Source organism: Aspergillus aculeatinus (assembly GCF_003184765.1).
Source record: "Aspergillus aculeatinus CBS 121060 unplaced genomic scaffold BO66scaffold_13, whole genome shotgun sequence".
In the NCBI taxonomy this organism is placed as follows: Eukaryota; Fungi; Ascomycota; class Eurotiomycetes; order Eurotiales; family Aspergillaceae; genus Aspergillus; species Aspergillus aculeatinus.
Genome location: NW_020291482.1, coordinates 499,366 through 519,741, shown reverse-complemented (window position 1 = coordinate 519,741; position 20,376 = coordinate 499,366). Strand labels below are relative to the sequence as shown.

At 50.6% G+C, this 20,376-nt stretch overlaps 5 protein-coding genes across 5 annotated transcripts; 4 read left to right on the top strand and 1 right to left on the bottom strand.

Moving 5' to 3' along the window:
- The first annotated feature begins 307 nt into the window (after window positions 1-307).
- BO66DRAFT_40526 (putative WSC domain protein) lies at window positions 308-1,605 on the top strand. Its single transcript, XM_025648966.1, has 3 exons — window positions 308-845; window positions 906-1,408; window positions 1,461-1,605. Exons 1-3 carry the CDS (start codon window positions 521-523, stop codon window positions 1,482-1,484), a joined length of 852 nt encoding a protein of 283 aa, XP_025506039.1. The 5' UTR covers window positions 308-520; the 3' UTR covers window positions 1,485-1,605.
- Window positions 1,606-4,414: 2,809 nt separating this feature from the next.
- BO66DRAFT_390335 (flavin reductase family protein) lies at window positions 4,415-5,838 on the top strand. Its single transcript, XM_025646980.1, has one exon. It carries the CDS (start codon window positions 4,571-4,573, stop codon window positions 5,471-5,473), a length of 903 nt encoding a protein of 300 aa, XP_025506038.1. The 5' UTR covers window positions 4,415-4,570; the 3' UTR covers window positions 5,474-5,838.
- An 8,079-nt stretch (window positions 5,839-13,917) lies between these two features.
- BO66DRAFT_40441 (uncharacterized protein) lies at window positions 13,918-14,256 on the top strand. Its single transcript, XM_025648927.1, has one exon. It carries the CDS (start codon window positions 13,965-13,967, stop codon window positions 14,184-14,186), a length of 222 nt encoding a protein of 73 aa, XP_025506037.1. The 5' UTR covers window positions 13,918-13,964; the 3' UTR covers window positions 14,187-14,256.
- Window positions 14,257-15,602: 1,346 nt separating this feature from the next.
- On the top strand, window positions 15,603-16,759 carry BO66DRAFT_399916 (C2H2 finger domain protein; the record flags this gene model as incomplete). The annotated part of the gene is made up of 5 exons (XM_025648706.1): window positions 15,603-15,728; window positions 15,787-15,812; window positions 15,871-15,978; window positions 16,035-16,584; window positions 16,640-16,759. 5 exons carry the CDS (start codon window positions 15,603-15,605, stop codon window positions 16,757-16,759), a joined length of 930 nt encoding a protein of 309 aa, XP_025506036.1.
- A 1,234-nt stretch (window positions 16,760-17,993) lies between these two features.
- BO66DRAFT_390330 (uncharacterized protein) lies at window positions 17,994-19,469 on the bottom strand. The gene is made up of 2 exons (XM_025646979.1): window positions 18,947-19,469; window positions 17,994-18,884 (listed from the first exon to the last, which is right to left on the bottom strand). Exons 1-2 carry the CDS (start codon window positions 19,106-19,108, stop codon window positions 18,147-18,149), a joined length of 900 nt encoding a protein of 299 aa, XP_025506035.1. The 5' UTR covers window positions 19,109-19,469; the 3' UTR covers window positions 17,994-18,146.
- Between the last annotated feature and the right edge of the window lie 907 nt (window positions 19,470-20,376).

Here is a 20,376-nt window from a genome sequence, read left to right as displayed (position 1 = left end):
CCCCCCCCCCCCCCCCCCGAATTGCCCACCCCTCAATACTATCAAGGACCAATCCGTTCATTTATTGATTTGGGGCACTTTCGACCCTGACTGATTCCCCTGCCTAAGCTACCCGTTCAGTCGCCCACTAAACTCTGTCCGACAGAAAGGGGTGCTTGAAACAACCCGCTCCTCAAGGCCCTTTTCTTCCCCGCCAAGGCGAACATCACACACTCTTTCCATCGCTTGCATCACTTTAGCCCTTCTTTCTGCGCCCATCGGGGTTCGACTCTCGACAGTTCGAAAGCATCTCACATTGTACCCTTCCGCCGCAGATCGCAGTGACAAGTACCCAAGATCTTGCGCAAGACGGGAAGCCGAGACTCCCCCGACCTTCGAAACAACCACCCCAGCGCTCCGCAAAAGGGTTACGCAGGTCGTCCCTTTCCCTTCGTTTGCATAAACAAGCAACCTTGACTGTTGTGTCTGGAGCAGGTGTCCAGTCACCTCTATCGGCCGCGCCATCGTTATTCCATTCATCATGTCTTCCTTCACGAAACTCTTGACCATGCGGTCGGCTCTTGTGGCCTCGGTCCTCTTCCTGGCTGCCCATGTTCCCACGACCGCTGCCTATGACGAAGTTTACAACGGATGCTACTCGAGCTCAACGCCCTTGGAAGATCAAGGATCGTACACATACCAAAGTAACGGATACTGCCAGAAGTTATGCTTGAAGGACAACTACGCCGTCTTTGCGCTCCACAACAAACAAGACTGTCTCTGCGGAAATGAACTACCGGCGTCTTCGGACAAAGTATCGGATGACGAATGCAATCTGTCGTGTGCTGGCTGGCCCTCGGTCATGTGTATGTTGCCTTCACCTAGGTGAAGTTTCTATGTGTATCCAATGCTGACCGATTGTCTAGGTGGCGGCGCAAACACATACTCGGTCTATCTAACAGGTATTGAGGATGACGTGGATAACTACTCTTCCTCGAGCAGTACTTCCAGCAAGAGCACCGAAGGGACGTCGACTTCAACAACACAGACACCCACAGTCCATGCCGTCACGAGCGGTGGGCAGACAGTCTATGTTACCGAAGCTCCTGCCACCCACGCCGCCGATGCAAGCGCTACCCCAACCGAGAAGTCAAAAAGCTCAAGTGCCAACACTGCTGCGATTGCGGCAGGTGTGGTCATCGGAGTGGTCGGCCTCTGTGCGCTCATCGGTGCTGGGTTCTTTCTCTGGCGTTTCAAGAACCGTAAGTCGGTGGAAGCGCAATATCGTCGCAGTGTTGGCGTGGACGGTTACGGACAGCCCATGGCACAGGGCAGTGACTCCCGATTCGATGGCGATTTCATGGCTCAAAAACGGCAAAGCAACGGCAGTATCGACGACGATCAAGACTTCTCCCGTCGTATTCTGCAGGTAGGCTTTACCCTTCCCATCATGTTTGATTTGAGGCTAAACTAGGTCTCAGGTAACCAACCCCGACCGTCGCTGAGAGTCTCCAATCATCCTGGCGAGTCGTCGCGTACTTGCGCCATCCGAGTCACGTTCTTTCTTTCCTCCTGCAACCCGACACTCCTCTCGCCTTTGATATTGCCTCTTCTATGAAAGACCCTCTTCTTCTCGATATTCCCCTTTCTTGCCGGGCTATTTAGCGACCTTGCGATCTCAATATCAGAGCATGTTATCGGACAGAATCCCACATCTTCATCAAGCCTCGACCACGATGATCCCATATGAGATACGTCGTCGGTGGTGACACAGCATCGATCCGAATGCGCTTCAGCACTCAGAGCGTTGTCTCACTGTCGAGACAAAGGCCTCTACTCCCGAATCACCGCTGTGATGTATTTTTGGAAGGGAATGGGCTCAGTCACCCAAGTTCAACGCTCCCTTGGGTTGACACATCCGACATGCCCATCAAGGTTCTTTGTTGTGTTCTTGCTTTTAACCAGGGCGTTTGGCATGGATTGTATCTTACGTTAGTCATCTCTCTTTCTGGGCGGATCTTGAGTTCCCGCTTTCTCTTTTCATCTCTTGAGACATCGAGCTTCTGTCTTTGTGATGCTTGAAAACTGCTGCGATGCTTTTGCAATGCGTTATCGTTGATATTATTAACGGTAGCTCCTGTTTCGATACGAAACGGACAGGACAGGACAGGACAGGACAGGCTAGGTCTCTGTAACTAATGTGAGGATGAATGGATATCATGCACTCGTTGATAGGTGTAGGGACGTAGTCTTTGGTCGGTTTGACGGATGGGTTGTGTACAGCACCGTGAGCGCCAGTCAGATCTCTCAGTCGACACTCACCACTCTAGCCGATACTGCTGACCACCCGACTCCATCTGCGTTCAAGCAAGACTCGCCCAAGGCGTCCACTGACCGCGGACCATTACTCGACCCAGCGTGAATAGGTCAACAGTACGTACCCCAAATCCACCACCTCCTACCATCATGTGCATGCATAACCGGAGCTCATCGACGAACACACCTTGAATCCACCCGTACACAAAAGCAGCCTACTACTGCGGAGCTTGAACCCAAGACAAGCGCCAGAAACTAGACGACTATATGTACAATCAGGATTCACCAACCGTATCCCATACATCTCGCACCCACTCCCCCCTTCAAGCAGAAATCAGCGGCTTTGGTTTTTGTTGTAGATCCGAAATGGGGTTGCCGTAGTCGAACTCCTCCCCCGATCTCACCCCTTGTCTCTCTCGCGGATCATCGTTGCATCGCGGGGGTGGTACAGTACAGTTCATTCCACGGCCGAGGATAGTATCTTCGTGGGAGGTGGCGCTGCCTTCGCGTGCTTGCCACGAAATCTGTATATATATCCCCTACAGGAGGATATCTCCCGCGTTCAGCTTGCCTACCCCCCCGACATCTTGGATCTTGAGAGGAGAATTCGAGTACCAGTACCTAGTATACATTGGATACGGGGCTCCTGTTCCTGTTCCTGTTCTTCCAAGTCCGCCTTCGCCGTGCCGTGCCGTGCCGTGCCAGGCTTTCCCCTGCGGGTATGTATGTTATGTACTGTACCTATAACCATTCGACAAGGTCCTGACCGGATTTATATCGTGATAGCGGAAAAGGGCCCCCGGGGGTGGGTAAGCTGGTCGTCAATGATCATACTGTCTACCTCGAATTAACTCCCGAATAGTCTCCTAGAGATGTGAGACCAGCCCTTAACCACTGCAGTAAAAGCATAGGCTCGAACTAAACACACCTCTTATTAGGGTCATTCCCAGCACCCGCATGTACTATATATACTACTTACATAAAAAAGTTGAAGGTATAGACTCCATATACCTTTCGGTGAGGTTTCTGGTTTCAATATGCTGGAAGGCGGGGGGGGGGGACTGTCTAAGGTAGGTCCTGTTTAGACATGATACATACACAGTATGGATGTGAACTCCATTGCCACTGCAGATGGCGGAAAGACCTGTTATAGTAGTTTCTTGCTCCGCGGGGTTCGCAGCCCTGACTCTCTTCCCTGATACCCTGGTAGCTTTGCCAATCGTGTGGATCTAGAGGGGGTATCCACTGAGAAACCTGGGAAGATGATACTACACATTACACAAAGGCAAAGAAAGATAGGGAGAGATAGAGAGTGAAGACTATACCCGACACTTCGGACCTCCCTCCTTGCCGGCGATACAGCCCCCTCCTCAGTGTACACTTTCCAATACTATGGTTTTTTGTAGGGAAGGATGCCTGGAGTCATGTTGGAGTACAGCATCTCGCTACGAAGCTAGTTCAGTTGGCTCAATTGTGCTTATGATGGACGTCTTAGGTTATGTACCGTATGGATGTACAACGGGTCCACGTGCGGGTCACTTCAGGGTCTCTTCATTTTTGACCTCGACCGAAAGAGAACAAGGAGGAGATATACCGCATGCAGGAAGAGAATGAAGTACTGAGCTGGACTGGTATCTGGGTTGCATATGTTGAGGTAGATGGGATTGGGGAGATGTTGGAGAATCGCGCGGAAGGATGAATAACATACAACTGAATGAATCTTTCTTCAGCTGGAGATGTACAGTGCTAGGCGATCCAACACAGAAAGAGTGACCTGGACTCTGGGATATACATAGTCCTAGGGAATACCATGCTGAAGATCGTCCTTGAGCAGTTGGTCATTGTTTACAGTTCAACATCTTTCTGTATACATGGAAGATTATGCTGAAGGGAAGGGGATACAGTGTTCCCTAGGAGCACTTCGCTTGGGCAAAACCACACTTTGTATCCCTTACCGATACAACCAGGGGCATGATCATGTCTGCACAAGACAAAAATATTTCTCTTTGTGTGTACACTCGTAGAATCCTGGCGAAAAGAAATGGAGGTCACGGGACCCCGGCGAGTATGCGGGGAAGACGTCACTCCAGAAATGCCGTTCTTTGTTCTTTTGCAGGTGACGCGTCCACAACTCCCATTTCCTACACGCGATCCAAGTCAGGTCACTTCTGCTTGTCCTGCACGAATGCTCTCCTAGGCAGGAATTCTCGACTGGGGTCTAGGTCTACAAGCTTACAAAAGTTACATCTACACCCTTTCCAACACCTTGGCCTAAATGCCTCTCAAGCGAGTATCAGGCGACAAACGAAGTGCAGGAAAAAGGGAGCCAACCAGACCACTAGGTCTGAGCCCACGCCGTTCCAGCAAGAGGCCTCGATGGCATCAGAAGCAGAAGAGCCGGGAGATTCAGGATCAGGCACAGGAGCAGGAGCAGGCAAAGGATCATTTCGATGATCGGAGCCGATTCCTCTCCTATCCCACGCATAAAGTCAATCGCCTCCTCGAGCCTGGGCCTGTGGTACTCGTTACCACCGGGTCCCTAGCCGATCGGACGCACAATATCATGACAATGGGCTTTCACATGATGATCCAACACGAGGAACCAACACTGATCGGCGCATGTATTGGACCGTGGGACAAAAGCTTTGATAACCTGAAAAGAACCGGCCAATGCGTGCTTGCAGTACCGGCTGCGGAGCTGCTGGAGCAGGTGGTTGATATTGGCAATTGTAGTGGCGAAACGGTGGATAAGTGGGATGCATTCGAAATGATCCCTGTGGAGCCACCGGAATCGCCGTTACCGCCAGAGACCGATCCAGAACTTGAAGATGGAGAAGAAAAGGGGCAGAGTTACATGGAGCTGGAAAGGACTGCCCGTGCGCCACTGGTTGGTGGGAAGGATATCATGGCCAACATCCAATGTGTGGTTCATGATCGAGCGTTGGTGGCAACGTACAACTTGTGGATACTGCGGGTTGTCCGCGCATGGGTGAACAGAGACCTCGACTTGAACTATGGGCAGAGCAATCAGCAACTAGAGGAGCCCAGCGGTGCTGTTGGTGGCGGGAAGAGGCAGATGAGGATGGTGCACCATCGTGGGGACGGGAGGTTTGTGGTGGATGGGGAGGAGCTCGATTTGAGGGATAGGATGATCAAATGGGAAGAGTTTCAGGATTAAGCCTGTCAGAAACACTAGGGTTTCATCCGCCCATTGTTTGATCATGGTACCTGTCTCAGATATCCCTCTGCAGCCAGGGTGAAGGCGCGTTCCTGGACCCAACAGTGGGAGCCACCTGTGGCTGGTCAGCAGATCGCAGGAATCATGCAGGTGAAAGGCACTATCACAATTCAAGCACCTCATCCGCTTAAGCAGGATGTGCGAAACGTCTAGAACAATACCTCTGTTAGTATAGTCGTGCCTGAAATTGCGCCCGTAGCAGGTCCGCACAGTTGAGCGGCGAATGCCGCACCAACACGTTGGTTTGCGGAAGTTCGCGTTGGTGGCTATCGTCTTATTGCCGCTTGCCTTATGATATGCATTTCTGATTGGAAACATTTCTGATATCACTATGACCAAGTTAGAAGATGTCTCATATTAGACAGTGGCATGGTTGGCCTTACTGGCGCTAGGAGCAACTTCGCTGACAATCTCGTGTAAAAGTTCGATCTAATCCGTGTGGCATGCTACCTCGCAAACATCTCTGAGCTGTGTAGATGAGAACGAGAAAGCCTGGTGGTGGCAGAGCTCCGCAGCCGTCATGGCTGAGGTATCCACATCTCAGAGTTCAGAAGCAGTGTAGGATCGCCCCCAGAATCTGAGAAGTGCCCTGTACACGCGCGGGCAGGATGAAACTCTCTTCATACTCCCGGCAGCATGCGGACGGCAAGGTACGAGAGGGAGGGTCGGCGAATCAGCTCGCCAGCCTCCAGCTTATTCTATAATTGGTAGTAGTTCGACTTTAGGGCTTTTGACCGGGACAATCATGCAAGGACCAATGCAACCGTCAGAGGGGCGGAATTGTCCCTGGTAGCAAGCAATGATTGCAATCATGGCGGTGCAGAAGTATGGCAGAAGCGGGATGGTTCCTCATCCGACGGGGCCACTGCCTGCTAGCAGCGTGGCTTGGAGACAGCTTGATGGAGAACCAGACGACATGCTTAGTGCAAACCGATCGTTGAACACGCCGTTGATGTCAGAGCACCAGCCGGTTAGGAACAAACGACCAGGGTGGGACCGGTCCGATACCGATTATTGTCAGAAACAGAGACCGCAGCAAGAGTCAAGGCCATGTGGCCGTGCTGAAGCGCATGGCACCCCTGCCATGGGGCGAAAATAGTAGGCCTCGTGGCCCTATGGCATTTAATATGTATAGTACATAGTAGATGCGAGCGGTGCAGTAGCTCATAAGCTACCAGCTGCAGGAGGACGTACTTGGTGCCGAGCAGTGCCCCGTGTAATATGCAGATTTGCTTGTAGAATGTTCGAAGTAGTATGGAATCTCATTCCCTGACCAATGACACGAACAAGAACCAAGCTCGTCCAGCCGATCGTCTTATCCCGGCAACCGGGCAATGTTATCACAAAATATCCCCCTCGTGTTGGAAGAGGGTTGCTGACAGGGGCAGGAACATTTTCCGAATTGGGGCTCATAGTAAGCCTCGAGAGATCGTTGCTACAGAATTAGTGGTAGACAAAGCACAACGTGATTTGGCGAGATATACTATACTGAGGACACAGAAAGCCATGAAAAGACGATGTACGGCCGGCCCCTAAGGAGCCCGAGCCCTATACGAGAAGATGATTTACTCACGAAGTATACCAGCTTAATGGTGTTAAGCTTGTCACTGGAGTAGATACAACCGCCAGCGGGGAAGACCGCCCGTCAAAATGGGGTAGGTCTACCGTGCAGAGCGGTCTGAAAGTGGAAGAAGATGTGTCTGAGCGAGCGCCTGGACATTCGAGATGTCGATCACAGACGGACTCGGCCGTGACCGACTATTACCGTGCCTGGTTCGTAGTCGACCCTTCTTACCATCGCAATGCCAAAGCATGATTTGTCTGCTCGTATAACGTTGACATGGCTACCTAGCTATTCTTATCCAACAATCAGTCGAGTGGACCCTCACTACTGTGTAGTATGGGTTTCGTTCAGACGTAAGAGGCTCGCCAAAGTTGCGGACCCGCGGGACGGTCAATCATGCAGGCCAAACTGGACGAACTCAACTGGATGGCTTGGCAGTGGGGTAGTCTAAATTGCTAGGACTTGAGGAGGTTGGTACCAACTGTCGCTTATTAGACTACCATGCAGTCGAGGGGGCCTGACAGTGAGGTCTGAACTTGACTAGCACGTAAGTTAGCTGAAGGTAGGGGGAGTTTAGGGACTGCCTCCCCGTCCCGAAATTGCTATTCGGCAGTAGCGCTTAGCTACCCTCAGCATACGCTTGGTGTTCCATCGACCTAGTCACTAGTGTGAGTGACTTAGAGTGTTAGCTGCAGCCCTGGTCCTTAGTGGGTGTGTCGAACTCACTTCGCAATAGCATGCCTAGCGGGTCAATTCCGTCCTCATGTCCAGACAGTGCGGCATTGGCGGTGGGGATCCACATTCCCAAAGGGCAGCAGCAAGACTCGGCATGCTCACGCCTTAAACCCCCCCCCACTGTAGATAGACGAAGAGAAAATGTGAATGAAGACAAGAAATCAACGGGGATAGAGATCGACGATGGCTCACTCTCGATCGGACCGTCTCTTAGGGGGGGGGCTCTGGGATTCTGAGCCTCTTTTTCGGCCGCCATCCAAGTTGGAAGACCTCGAGAACTGTATTGCTGCGTATTGAAGAGAGCCACCTTTGCTAATTAGCCGACAAGATAGCCCGAGTAATCCGTGTTTCTCTTGCATGAGGCTAAGTGAAGAGGTGTACGGTAAGAGTGAAGAGTAAAAAGAATACATGGGGTCTGACGCTCTATGACGACAGAGAGACAGACTGTACGGAGTAGACAGAGAAGCAAACAAACAAACAAACAGGAACCCAAGGGGGTGGGGGGTAGGATTACCTAAGAAGACAAGAGACAGCCTGAGGCAAGGCAGACTCGCTTGATCTGCCTGGTCTGTCCGATAAGCCTTTTTGCGATCTCCCGGAACCAGAGTCGATGACCCCCAAGGGTGTGTTTCAGGATTGCAGATTGCCCTCGAAGGGTGACATGAGGTCAGAACTGAAGAGAGAAAAGGCCCAGTTCGTTCGTCCGTTCGCTTGTCATGCCACCTGAAGGTCAGGCACCTGCAGGATCAGCCCCCGAGATTGCTGCTGATCACCACGTTTTTGTTCTCACCCTACGTCAATAACCATACTTCCAAAGAAAAGTTCCTTTTGACACTGAATCCCCGTTTAGATCCTTCGAGGCAGGTACACATGTACTGTATATACAGTTTCAAAATCCTTCCCTCCTGCGGATCCAGCCGTACCTGAAGAAGTAGGTCAACAATGGAACAGGATCATTTTGCAGTCGGCTAAGGGCTCCAAACTGTAAATCCTCCAGGAGCCTCCTTAGATAGTCCCATCTTTTTGTGGACTTCTATGGACTCTGTCGTCTGAACAACATGGCGATGCTAAGAAAGTTAACAGACAACAAGGCCACGGGCATGGCGGATACCGGGGCAGTTTCTGGCTCCGGCGGTACGAGGACCCCCGCCGCTGCCGGAGCCCACTGCCCTGCCGAGCCTCCGATCCATTTTCCTATTTTCCTTATTCTCCAGGCCCCAGTAGGCTCCAGGCTGTAGCTACTAACTAACTTAGTAGCTAGTAACCAACTGAGCAACTCAAGCCCACCACTGCAGGTCCACGGTCCACGGTGCTCGAGAAGTGTTCCTGATTAGGCAATAGTTGAGAACCTCCCGTCATCGTCCACTCTCCATGCATCCATGCATCCAATCATTCCATTCACATGTGGTTCACGGTCACGTTCACCAGACTCGACTCGGAAATATATCGAGATGCCCTGAGTAGTAAGTTGTAAGTTAGTCCAACAATGGCTTGCAGGTTGCACGTGTGCAAGGGAGTTCCAGTTGTCTTACAGTCTCACTGTTTCAGTGTCTGCAACGATTGGCCAGTCAATGTTCTCGCTAGGACTTCTGCAAAAGGAATGACTCGCGAAGGGGGGTTAGACTGTTAGTGTTGGTGTAAGTGAACAAAGTGAGGTGTTGCCCGCGGCGTTTGAATCCATTACACCACAACGTTCCGGGCCGGTTTAGCCTGGGACTAGGGCCGTGAGCAACCAATCTATTGCCTGGTTGAGTGTAGTCAACAGAAAGGCACATGACACTGCCATGACTGCCCGCCCATGACAGGGCCTCGATCAATCGGTGGAAGGGGGGAAGGAGATTACCGCTTAGTACGTGGAGTTCTAAGGACAGAATGTGGTTAGTCCGGTAACACCCACTGACGTCCATCTCGGCCGTGGCCTCCGAGTCAATAATACGTACAGTACCCGTCTTCACCATTATTCTTACCACCTACGGAGTAAGCTAATCGATCAATCCAATCCATTATATTAGCAAACGATATATCGTCAAATTACGAGGCAGATCTTTATTGAGGAATGAAGCATTAAAAGCTAGGACAAACTCGGCCGTAATACTGACCCTCTGCAGTCAAGTTAATTAGGTGGGTTCTGAGACCTTTCAATCATACTTTGATTACTCGTACCTTTGAATTCCGATGCAACCCTCCTCTACACCTAGGCCAGTCGTTCTTGTCCCTCCTTGTTTCCCCACAGGAAGGCCACGTTGTTGCTGACCACCACTACCTTTTTGTGCCGCACAGGACCGGGATGTGCCGCCCAGTGAGCACGATGCTCTATGCCTATGGTTATAATTAGTGTCAAGCCTGCTTCGACTTCTTGGCACCGTCGCTGCATGGACAGCACAAGACATATTCTACCGTCAACCATCTTACTTTGCAGTTGTGGTGTAGGAACCCGGGCTGCGCAGCCCCAAAGTCAGACTTCTAAACACGGGATGCATTAGTTGAAAACCCGGGAGAAGGCGACAAGAAGAGAAGTAGAAAAGGAGGGCATACATATGACTACATCCAGACAGACACAATAATACTTAGCGTCTTCTAACTCCTCCTCACTGGTGTGATTCCCCTCTCCTGGGCCCCATTGCCACGCCTTGAAGGATCGTGATCCCGGCATGGGGTCCCCGCCACGTGAAGAAGACTTTCTAGCGCGGACAGAAAGATTACCTATTATCTCTTGGAGCAGTTATGAAATGGCTGGATGATGGTGTCATACCCATGCACTCGGTTCCCCCAAGTTCCGGGGCCTGAGGCACTCTCCCATTGAATCAGGTTTCTACTAGGTGCTAGGTACGGAGTAGCTAAGCCGCCTCCTTGATCGGTTAGCTACATTCTCCGTTTTCATGCGACGTATTTGTCAACCACGTACCGAGTCCCCTCTCTACTCAGGGTGATTTCTCTTCCCAATTCCGAACTAATGCAGTCTACTGTAAGATCGAGTCAATCTCGGAAACAACAGCGGCTCTCATTGAGCAGCAGCAGCAGCAGCACCACCACCACCACCACCACTGAATCCCGTCTTTGCTGGGACATGACATTCCCGCCGCCAATTATGGATAACTTGGTAAGTTGGTTGGCCGACTGGTGCTTACTATGGAGCAATGTAGTGTGGCAGCCGCATAGCAACGACGAAGTACTGTCGTACCATTGACGGGTCCTTACCAACACGGTCGCCAGGAACATAGGGATCCGTGTCTTTCGATGATTCCTTAGTGATTCTCATGCCTTCCCCGCTTCCCGGAAGATCGATCCCCGTCGTTTCAGGTCTAGTACCGAATCTCTGGTGTCACCGCTGATAATCATTGTTTCAATCATTCGTTCGTGGTGCTTTGTGCTTGTTATCTGACCCGGGGTGTCGTTGGTCAGGGAAGAGAATGCACCTTGTCGTCGACTAATCATTTAGCCTGAGGCGTACAGCAACCAAGAGTAAGCACATTGTTCTGGAAGCACAAGGCTCAATCGGGCGGTACGAGGTGCGTGCAGTCGATTTTCACTATGAAACAAGCTAGAAGGTCAGTTGAATTCACAAAGACCAGAGGGTGGCAGGGGTTGCTGTCCATGCTCACGTTGAGCGCATCATTTCCTTGAGGGGAAAAGGAAAGGGATAGTGATGAGCCTACAAGCATGCCCCACTGGCTACAGGGCTGGACGCCCTCGTCGCCACGCTAGATGTCATTGTATACTTCGACGCTACTAAGCCACCTACCTCCGGTGTAACTGTGCATGAATGTGCCTACCACATTGTTATGAAGTGCTTGCCGTGGTAGTCTCCAAGTATCGAAGCGTCGAACGATTGACATTCCGGATTCTCACATACCCTGACCCCCTAGAAACAGAATCAGACTAAGATGGGGCTGCTGACTTTTACACGATTTCCTGTATCGAGTCATTACCACCCAGGGTCTCTGCTGCGTGATGATGTTGAAACTGAATCAGTTCACACAGACCACCTTGGTCGATTTGCAGTACTTCCAGACCGAATATCCTATCTATTCAGGGAGCAGTCTAAGGAACTCTATTCTTCGTCAGGCGTCCAGCTTGTATGGTAATTATCGCCGCCGTAACAATGATTCTTCAGACTCCAGTTGCTAAGTCTTCCTCCCGTTGTCTGCAGGCCCCGATAAGGGCTCTGACCACAGGTTTCATCGAATCACAGGACGTGACGAAGGCGTGTGTGGTCGTGCCCCCCCTCCCCCTTAACAGAGACCATGAAATCTTGCTTGGCAGATAATACTTCCATAACGGGCAGCAATATAAGGTAACCGGCGGAAACACGCCGATCGTCCTACACGTGGTTGTGTGACCTCAGCTGGTCTTTCTCCCTTGCCTGATCCCCTCTATAATGGATGTTTCTATATGCCCGAACGGGTGGTTCTCCATCGCTCCTTCGCAGCCCTTGCAATCATGACACATTCAACGGTGCCAAGGGTCGTCAAGGATTCTTCTTTTACTTGATATGGTCTTATGGCGGACAAAATCCATTAACCTCATTAACCCAGAAGAGGACATTTTGACTCAAGCCAACGACCGCCTATGCTATGACAGCGGTAAACCCTGAGTTTTGCTTGGACGACTAGCGGGCTAATCCGACCCTACGCCAGTAAGAAGCAATCAAGAGGGACCCGCAGGCCGCCACTGGCAGTCTGGAGGCTCTTCTGGTACTGTAAATAACCATGGTCAACCTGTTTCTTTAACACGATGCCGCAATTTCTATGGTCAGCAATGGGGTTGCTTGGAAGAACCAGAGTATTCTACAGTGCGTAGTTGATTCATGTAGCCATGCAAGCCCTTTACCCAGGCCTTCTCGGCCCAATCGCAGTCTGAATGGAAAGCAGGCCAGTGGGCGAATGCTAGAGCCGCTTAATTGCAGTGACTGGATATAAACTCCCAAATGAGGTGAGTGGATAGTAGTGGCTCCACTTGGTTCAATTGGTTGGCTCGGGATGGGGGGATCCATCTTGGCTGGAGTGGTCCGTGGAGCTTCTGTTTACCTACGTTTCTAGGCCTTTTGAGTCTTGACCTTAGCTCTACTATGGAGTCGTCTAGTCTAATCGACCATCCTGGTACCCTCAGTCATTTAGCCTAGGGCGGATAGCAATCTCCATTCTCCAGTCTTCATGATGGAGCCCCTGAGGCTTGGACGGAAAGCCTGAACCTGATTGCTACGGGGAGGGCCGGACAATGAGCGAGAGCCTCCATGAGTCGTTTCCCATTCAGCACGCTAAGCAGAGGGGGGTAAAAGTGGAGATATCTCTTCTCACCCCCTCCCCAACCTCAGCCATGACAGTAAAAGTACTGTACCTAAGAGGCGCTTAACACTAGTTCACGCGAACACACCAATGAGAAGACTCAAATCCCCAACATTCTTCCTAACTGTTGATTGGATTTCTGTGACTGTCTCTTCTTCAGCTCCCACTCTCCTAACAACCACCACCCAACAACCCTTCCCCCCCCCTCCTCCATTGATCTTGCAAGAATTTTGCCCCTTATCGTCGATATCCTGACCTCTCCTAGCCGCTAAGATCAGTTTGATCCGCTGGAGACCCCTGTCACGCGCGAGACATTCACATGGTCGTAAGCCCTAAACCACCCATTATTCAGCATTGCAGTTCTCTGCATAGAATTAGTACTGTACTTAGTACTTACTGTACTGTACCTTTCGATCTAGAGGTAGACACACAGGCGCAGAGCCGCGTGGGTTGGCAGCAAAGACATGAGGCCCGGTTAATCAACCCGAAGTCCTGTATGGCATGAGGGGTGGGTGGATAGATGGCTTGAAGTTCATATTGATTGATGTTTAATATGTCTTTTATTATCCTATTGCCCGCATTCTGCGAGTAGGAATATTATTCTGTGAACTATATCCTTCCTCTTCCGGGAGATAGATTGGCCCATCCATCCATGATCCATCCAGGCAATTCTCGATCGGAAGGTCTGTTTTTCCCTGGATCCTCACCTCCCCCCCACTTTCCCCCCTCCCCTCTCTCCTCCCCGTCGCCTCGTGGCGGCGGGAGACGATGAGGATGGTGATGACAATGGAGGGAGATGGGGACGAGCCAACAGGTGCAACTTCCACCAAGTAATTGATTGACGGAAATGAACCGCTGTAGACCGGGCGGTGGTGGGTGTGTGGTACGAGCTGCATACCAGCGTCGTAATTTATCCCATGATGGCATGGTCTATTTGTCCCCCCTTTCCTTTTTTTCCCTCCCTATCCTCGTCCTCTCTTCTCTCCCAATCCCTGCAGTGCGCCTCAGCCGCAGACTTGGAAGGTGTTGGTCTGTTACCGGCTGCAATTTGCTGTTGTTGTTGTCATGACTAACTAACGGCAGATGAGACAATACATATTATTTGTCAACTATTCAGTAGTTCTTTTTTTTTCCCTTTTTTTTTAAACTTTTTTTTTTCGAATTCTCTGCAGTGATGTTGATTATTCTCCGTATTGTCCAGTACATTGCCTTCCTTCCCAAGTCCTACTATTCTGTCTCTCTTCTTTTCTCTTGGAGTTGATATCTCCATTTACTTTTATGTAGTACTTGTCGTATCGAGTCCACTTTCTTATCGCCCGTCGCCCGTCGCCCGTTTCAATCCTTCCTTCCCCGTTTCCCGCACCGTTAATCATGTGTATTTCGATTGGAATTAGGGAATTAATCTGATCCTTTTGACTTTGGAAAATGAGGATGGGTCGATCCCGCCGTAAGTGGTTACCCACTCGTGCTGTCCCCAGCAAGCCAACATAGCCATGGTGGCTAACCCAGTATGATCACCCTGCAGAGAATGATCATCAAGAACTGCTTTTCTGCTCGCTTACCTCTGACTACTCGGGACTAGCCATTGATGCTGGTTACATTGGTCAAATATTTTTGTGAATTTCCGCATTTTCGTATTATTCTCGATCGTTTTGGGTCTGGATTTTTGGGATGTATACACATATTGCTTTGATTTTTTTTATTAATTCTAATTCTTTTTTTATTCCCATCAAATATCTTATGGTTTTCTTTTTTCTAAATTTGAATTATTCTTTTATCTTCCGAACTGTCTTTCCCTCCCCTCTCCCCCAAGTTACCCGGCGATCTTTCGGTACCGTATGTGGTAGGTGAGAGGTAGACTTAGCCGCATTGGGAGAATCTTCTATATCTCCATCATCTCTCTGCATGTAACTATTCTCACTACCCTTCTCCCGGCCCTCTTCTAAGCCTTCCTTCTCCTCGTTCTCCATACCAGTTCGTTTCAGATCTTCACTTTTCTTTTTCTAATTCCGCATCTCACTGCCTCCCTCTTGATTTGCAGATGCGAGGCATTTTCCCGTCATCATCATCATCATCATCATCATCATCATCATCATCATAATCATCTACATCAAATCAATCAGCTCCTGATCTCACTCACCCACGCTTCTGGCCCGTTCCCCAATTTTGCTAGTATAGCTGCATCACAGCCCACCTTGCTCACGACCCCCAATCTCCACACCCATAGCTCACCTCCCGTTCCTGACAAGTCTGGGTCTGTTACAGAATGACCAGGGGATCATCTCCTTCAGGAACCAGAACTATATCTTCGACCCAGCCGCCGGCAGATTTCCTGTCTATCCTCACCTCTCCACACGACTCTATAAAGTCAATTACTCCTACACATCTCAAACACCAACAGCAACAGGAACAACCACTTCCTACCAACTCTTCTTCTATCACTCATACTACAATATCAATTGCTGGCCAGCAACATACAGTCACCATGCGCCGAAGCCTTGCCCAATCGGAGATTCCTCTCCCCATCACATACACCCCAACGACGCATCGCATTAGCAAAGCGAAGAAGGGCAAACGCGTTCACGCCTGCGAGTATCCAGGGTGCAACAAAGTCAGTAGACATGAATTATCAGTCAACATAGAGTTCTCGACTAACATTCAAACTCAAGGTTTTCACCAGAGCAGAGCACAGAAGGTACTTGACGGCAATGTACCCGGTTCGGCTCTTTCACGTGCTAATTTGCTTTGTGTAGACGGCATGAGTTGAACCACAACCCCGAGGCACTGTTTCGATGCGCCCACCTCAACTGCAAGAAAGCATTCCACCGTCCCGACTTGCTTTCCCGCCACATGGAGAGACAGTGAGCGACCTTCCATGCTAAATGTCACTGCCTGGCCGCTAACGCAAAACCCCCAGTGAGCTCGAGGCCCAGATGGACCACACCGCACAATGGCAGCGTCAGAACCGCACCTCTGTAATGCCCGAGGCCTATGTGCCCAAGTGTGCACCCGTCAACGCCCACCCGACTCCCTATCTCACTGTCTCCCAGCCCCAGAATGCCATGTCCGTAGGATCGCTCGTCGGGCCGGCTATCCACCCCGATTTCGCCAGCGATTGCAACTTGATGTGGAATGGAGTTGATTTGCAGTCGGCACCCCACACCCCGTTGTACCAGGGCCCTCACATTCACGAGTCGATCGAGGACAGTCGCTTCTATGCTACCCCGGACACATGCCCCTCTCCCGTCTCGGATGGCTCGCTCTCACTTCACTCTTACGCTCGATCTTCCGTGGTGTCCACGCCTATGACCACAGTCGAACCCTACCCCGAGAGCATCATTGAGCACGACTTGACATCATCGCCTATTTCCATGCAATCGCGGATGGGCTGCTGGGACCAGCAGGACATCAGCCTGCCATCCATGAGCATGATGCCCATGCCCCTCACCGAAGGTCTTCTTCAACCAGTACGTTGTATCAAGCTTCACTTCGAAACCTTTCCGACTAACACCGGCCTGACAGTCCCTTCAATGCGCCTACCCCTCGCCGAGCTGGTCAACACACAGCCTGGGTTATGACGAGCATGTGCTACCACCCGCCGCCTTCCCCGTCAACATGGGCTGGAAGTCATGGACGATGTGAAAGCGCGCACGAGCAGCACGAAGTAACGACCACGATCCATTAGACCTCATCCTCGCCGGATCCTCACTAAGGGGGGGCTTATCAGCCATGCTTTGGAGGGGAAGATCGATTCAGCTTATAATCGAAATGTCTAATACGCAATCGACGCAGCGGACGCGGCTAATCTTACAATTCGAATTGGGAAAACAGAACGCGCAAAACAGAAAACCACATCAAAAAAAAGAGGGAACAGGAAAAAGCAATATCCACCCCATCAATTTCGAAACATCCATCCTGCAAAGGCTTCCAAAAGTTTCTTTCGTCGGAGAGAGGATTACACAAAATACTACACCCCACCCTCCGAACTCGGGAAGGAGCTACCCTGTCTCCTTCTCCACCCACCTACCATCAGAGCTGCCTTTATTAGACTCGCGTTGGCTTATAAAGTTACTGCACAGCATCTCCTTTGTCTCGATTTCCATTTTCTCATGCATGGTTTCTTTTTTCCCTTCTTCTTATTTACCACTTCTCTATATACCCATTTTTGTGCAAGGAACTTTATTTTTTACTTTGTGATCCGCAATCTAGTACCCGATCTATTTCCTATGTCGATCAATGTTTTTCTCTGATGCCTTATTGAGTTATGCTATATCAAGTCTACATGCGCGGCGGTGTTTGATGCTTGTTCTCGGAAATTTGTTTGGGTCTCTCTGGTCTCGGGGCCTGAACAGGCATTTCTTTTTTGGGTACATGCATTGTTTTGTCTGCTTTGATTCTGCTTCGCTGTTGTTCATCGACAACTGTTTCTCTCCGGTCTGTACAAATACTCTGTATATCTAGCTATAGACTTTCCTATCTGGAATCGTACATACATATCTCTCATTGCTTTTCTTCACATTGGTTTGCTTAGAGTATAATCGAGATTCTTGGTAAGCAGTGTTTGCCGAGTTTGATCACTGTTCGTCGATGCGAGTTAGTTGATAGACTGTATGGTCACTTCTGGTGAGGGGGTTTGTGACTCTAGCGATATGTCCTGGCTGGGCTCAAACTTGCAGCAGACGCTGTGTTTGGCTGTGCAGGTTTAGTAGAATAGTCACCATATTCTTGTTCGTAAAGTAGTGGATTTCTCTAAGATATGGCGATTAAGAACCGTTTCTCAGTCTATCTTTGACCCAGGCTTCATTGGTGTAGAGATTCAGTCGGGGAAAATCTAGGATTGTAAAACGAGGACGCGGTAGCTTTGCATGAAGCATGTAGCAAAACGTGGTTCGGGCTCTGCTCACTGAATGAAGGCTAAGCGGCAGACACGTGTGTGCTACATCTGGGAAGTGGTATTCCGATCGATCTACCTACTGATATACTTGTGCTAACAGTTATCCCCCCCCCTCAGCTACTCCAGATCTTAGGACTATTGAATCTCCCCTTTCGCAAGGATGACTCTCCAACACCAGCCGCACCAACTACGATGTTCTCCCTTCTCTTCCCTAGTGAGATACTCTCCTGTTTCCCTCTCATCTTCATGCTCCGCCACACAAGCTCCTACTATAATTCTCTTCTTCGCCTTCTGCTTCACCCTCCCCCCGATCCCGATAATCTCCTGCCGGAAATACCCTGGTTCGTCCCCCTCGCGGTGGTCCCAGCTTTCGATGGTGGTGTGTCTGGGAGGACTATGCGCATGATTCCGATGCTCATAGTAATGACTGTAATCCGGCGAGCTACCCCCAGACGCCTCGTCCGCTTCGCATTCAACCTCGAGTTCAATCTCTTTGGCTGCAAGACATTGTTCCCCTCGGCCGCACTTGACACCCTGACAGCCCTCGCCGATCCCTGTGCCCAGACCACCAAGATAGGTGCTGTAACGTGTACGCCAGGTCCAGACGCGACGGTAGGTGGTGTCATTGCTGCGGACACGGTGACCACATTGATGGCAGAGCCATATCGCTTCATAACAATTGCATGGAGTCCGTTGAAACGCAATGGCTGTTGGCTTTGGGTTTAGTGCTGATGATTCGTGAGCCATGGCAGACTGAGACGAAGAGGACAATGGATCAATCAAGTCAGTTAACGGGGCTGTCTGGCAGGTTGTGCAGAGACGGCGAATGCGGTTCTTATACATGCTGCTCGAGGGAGGCTTAATGGTGCAATTCTGCAGCGAGCTAACGTTAGTCCGTCAATGTTCGACTTGGAGACGGGAAGGCCTGAGCATACCCGGCACACCACTTTAGAGCATCGACGACACTCAGCAACCATATCTCGAGCGCATTTGGCAACCTTGCCAGTGGTTATTCGGCCCGATGCTCTTGCGTTCTGACTCAATATTTGCAGCACAGACTTGACGCTATCGGGAATTGCTGCTCCGCTGTCGAGCATGTCCGATACGGTCTCGATGTACTCATTCTCGCAGCGTAAAGTCTGTTTGATCAACAGCGAGCGGTATGGGGCCAGATTTGCGTGGAACTGGCGGCAGGTTTGGGAGAGGGCATGCAAGGTGTTCAGATCGACTGCTCGAGCAATTTCCTTTATGATCCTGGATGGTGAGTCAGCACAACATCAGGAACCAGACACGTCAGTAGCCTGGCCCAAGAGTATTCCATACGGATAGCAGCTAAGAGCGGCCGAAAAAGCGTTCCGGTTGAGAGCATGCTGTTGATCTTCATGGTTGACTGTATGATTCTGTGCCGGAACGGCGGACTGATCATGAGCCGCAGGCACGTTCGTCGATGGATCCGGACCGACTGCCAGCACTTTGGACAAGGTGGGCTTTTGAGGTTCTAAGGAAGGATGCAGGAGTGTATCGGGGACGCCAGGGAAAGTATGCCTGCTGAACGCGTCGTGATCGTAGTCAACGAAGACCACCATTGTGACAATGACGGCAGAGGAACGGATGGTTAAGGAGGCGGGGGATCCACACGGCTCAAGCTCTATTATTCACCGGACAAGAATTCGCACAGTGAGCAGCCGGTTAGCTAAGTATACGTAGACTCTTTGCGTCTGGCAGAGATGGAGCGATCTAGTTATAGCTAAAAGGGGATTTTCTGAGATCCATAAATGTTGGGAGTGGAATGACACGGCTGGGAAAGATCCAGCTCCGTTCTTCGGCGCGGGGCCAGCACGAGCTGGGCAATAGTTGAATAGTAGAAGTGGTTCGTCTCGGCGATCCAGAAGCCGTGGCGGTTCTTTTCTTTTTTCTGGGTCTGATGGGGATGCCAACCGCAAAGAGAGTGAGTGTCAGTGGGGAAGAGGAAGGTTTTATCCTTCTATGAAACGTCTAAGGAAAAGAAAGAGGAGAGAAGAGGGTCAGGGTAGAGCAACGGAGATGAAATTGGATGCGATCATATCAGATCCTCCTCGCGCTTTCCATCTTATCATCGCTGCCTCCCCGACCGACTGACAACCCATTCGGGAAGGTCATGCGGCATCACGTGAGACTACAGTTGTTTGCAGACAAGACAAATAATCTCTCTGTGATGCTCATCCATAACTCCACCTTTGCACCACTGCACCACGGGCTGCACCACTGCATCACTGCATCTGTACTACAAATGTCGGAGTCTTAAAGAGTCATGGCTGTTGCAAGTCACTCACCACACTCCCAGCTAAGTTATACCCCAAGGATGTCCTCCGATAAGATAACGCCA

Coding starts and splice junctions, on each gene's coding strand:
- BO66DRAFT_40526 (XM_025648966.1), top strand. CDS start 521: ATGTCTTCCTTCACGAAACTCTTGACCATGCGGTCGGCTCTTGTGGCC. Junction 846..905: donor TGGCTGGCCCTCGGTCATGT/GTATGTTGCCTT, acceptor CCGATTGTCTAG/GTGGCGGCGCAAACACATAC. Junction 1,409..1,460: donor TCTCCCGTCGTATTCTGCAG/GTAGGCTTTACC, acceptor ACTAGGTCTCAG/GTAACCAACCCCGACCGTCG.
- BO66DRAFT_390335 (XM_025646980.1), top strand. CDS start 4,571: ATGCCTCTCAAGCGAGTATCAGGCGACAAACGAAGTGCAGGAAAAAGG.
- BO66DRAFT_40441 (XM_025648927.1), top strand. CDS start 13,965: ATGAACCGCTGTAGACCGGGCGGTGGTGGGTGTGTGGTACGAGCTGCA.
- BO66DRAFT_390330 (XM_025646979.1), bottom strand. CDS start 19,108: ATGCTCGACAGCGGAGCAGCAATTCCCGATAGCGTCAAGTCTGTGCTG. Junction 18,885..18,946: donor GCTCTAAAGTGGTGTGCCGG/GTATGCTCAGGC, acceptor AGCTCGCTGCAG/AATTGCACCATTAAGCCTCC.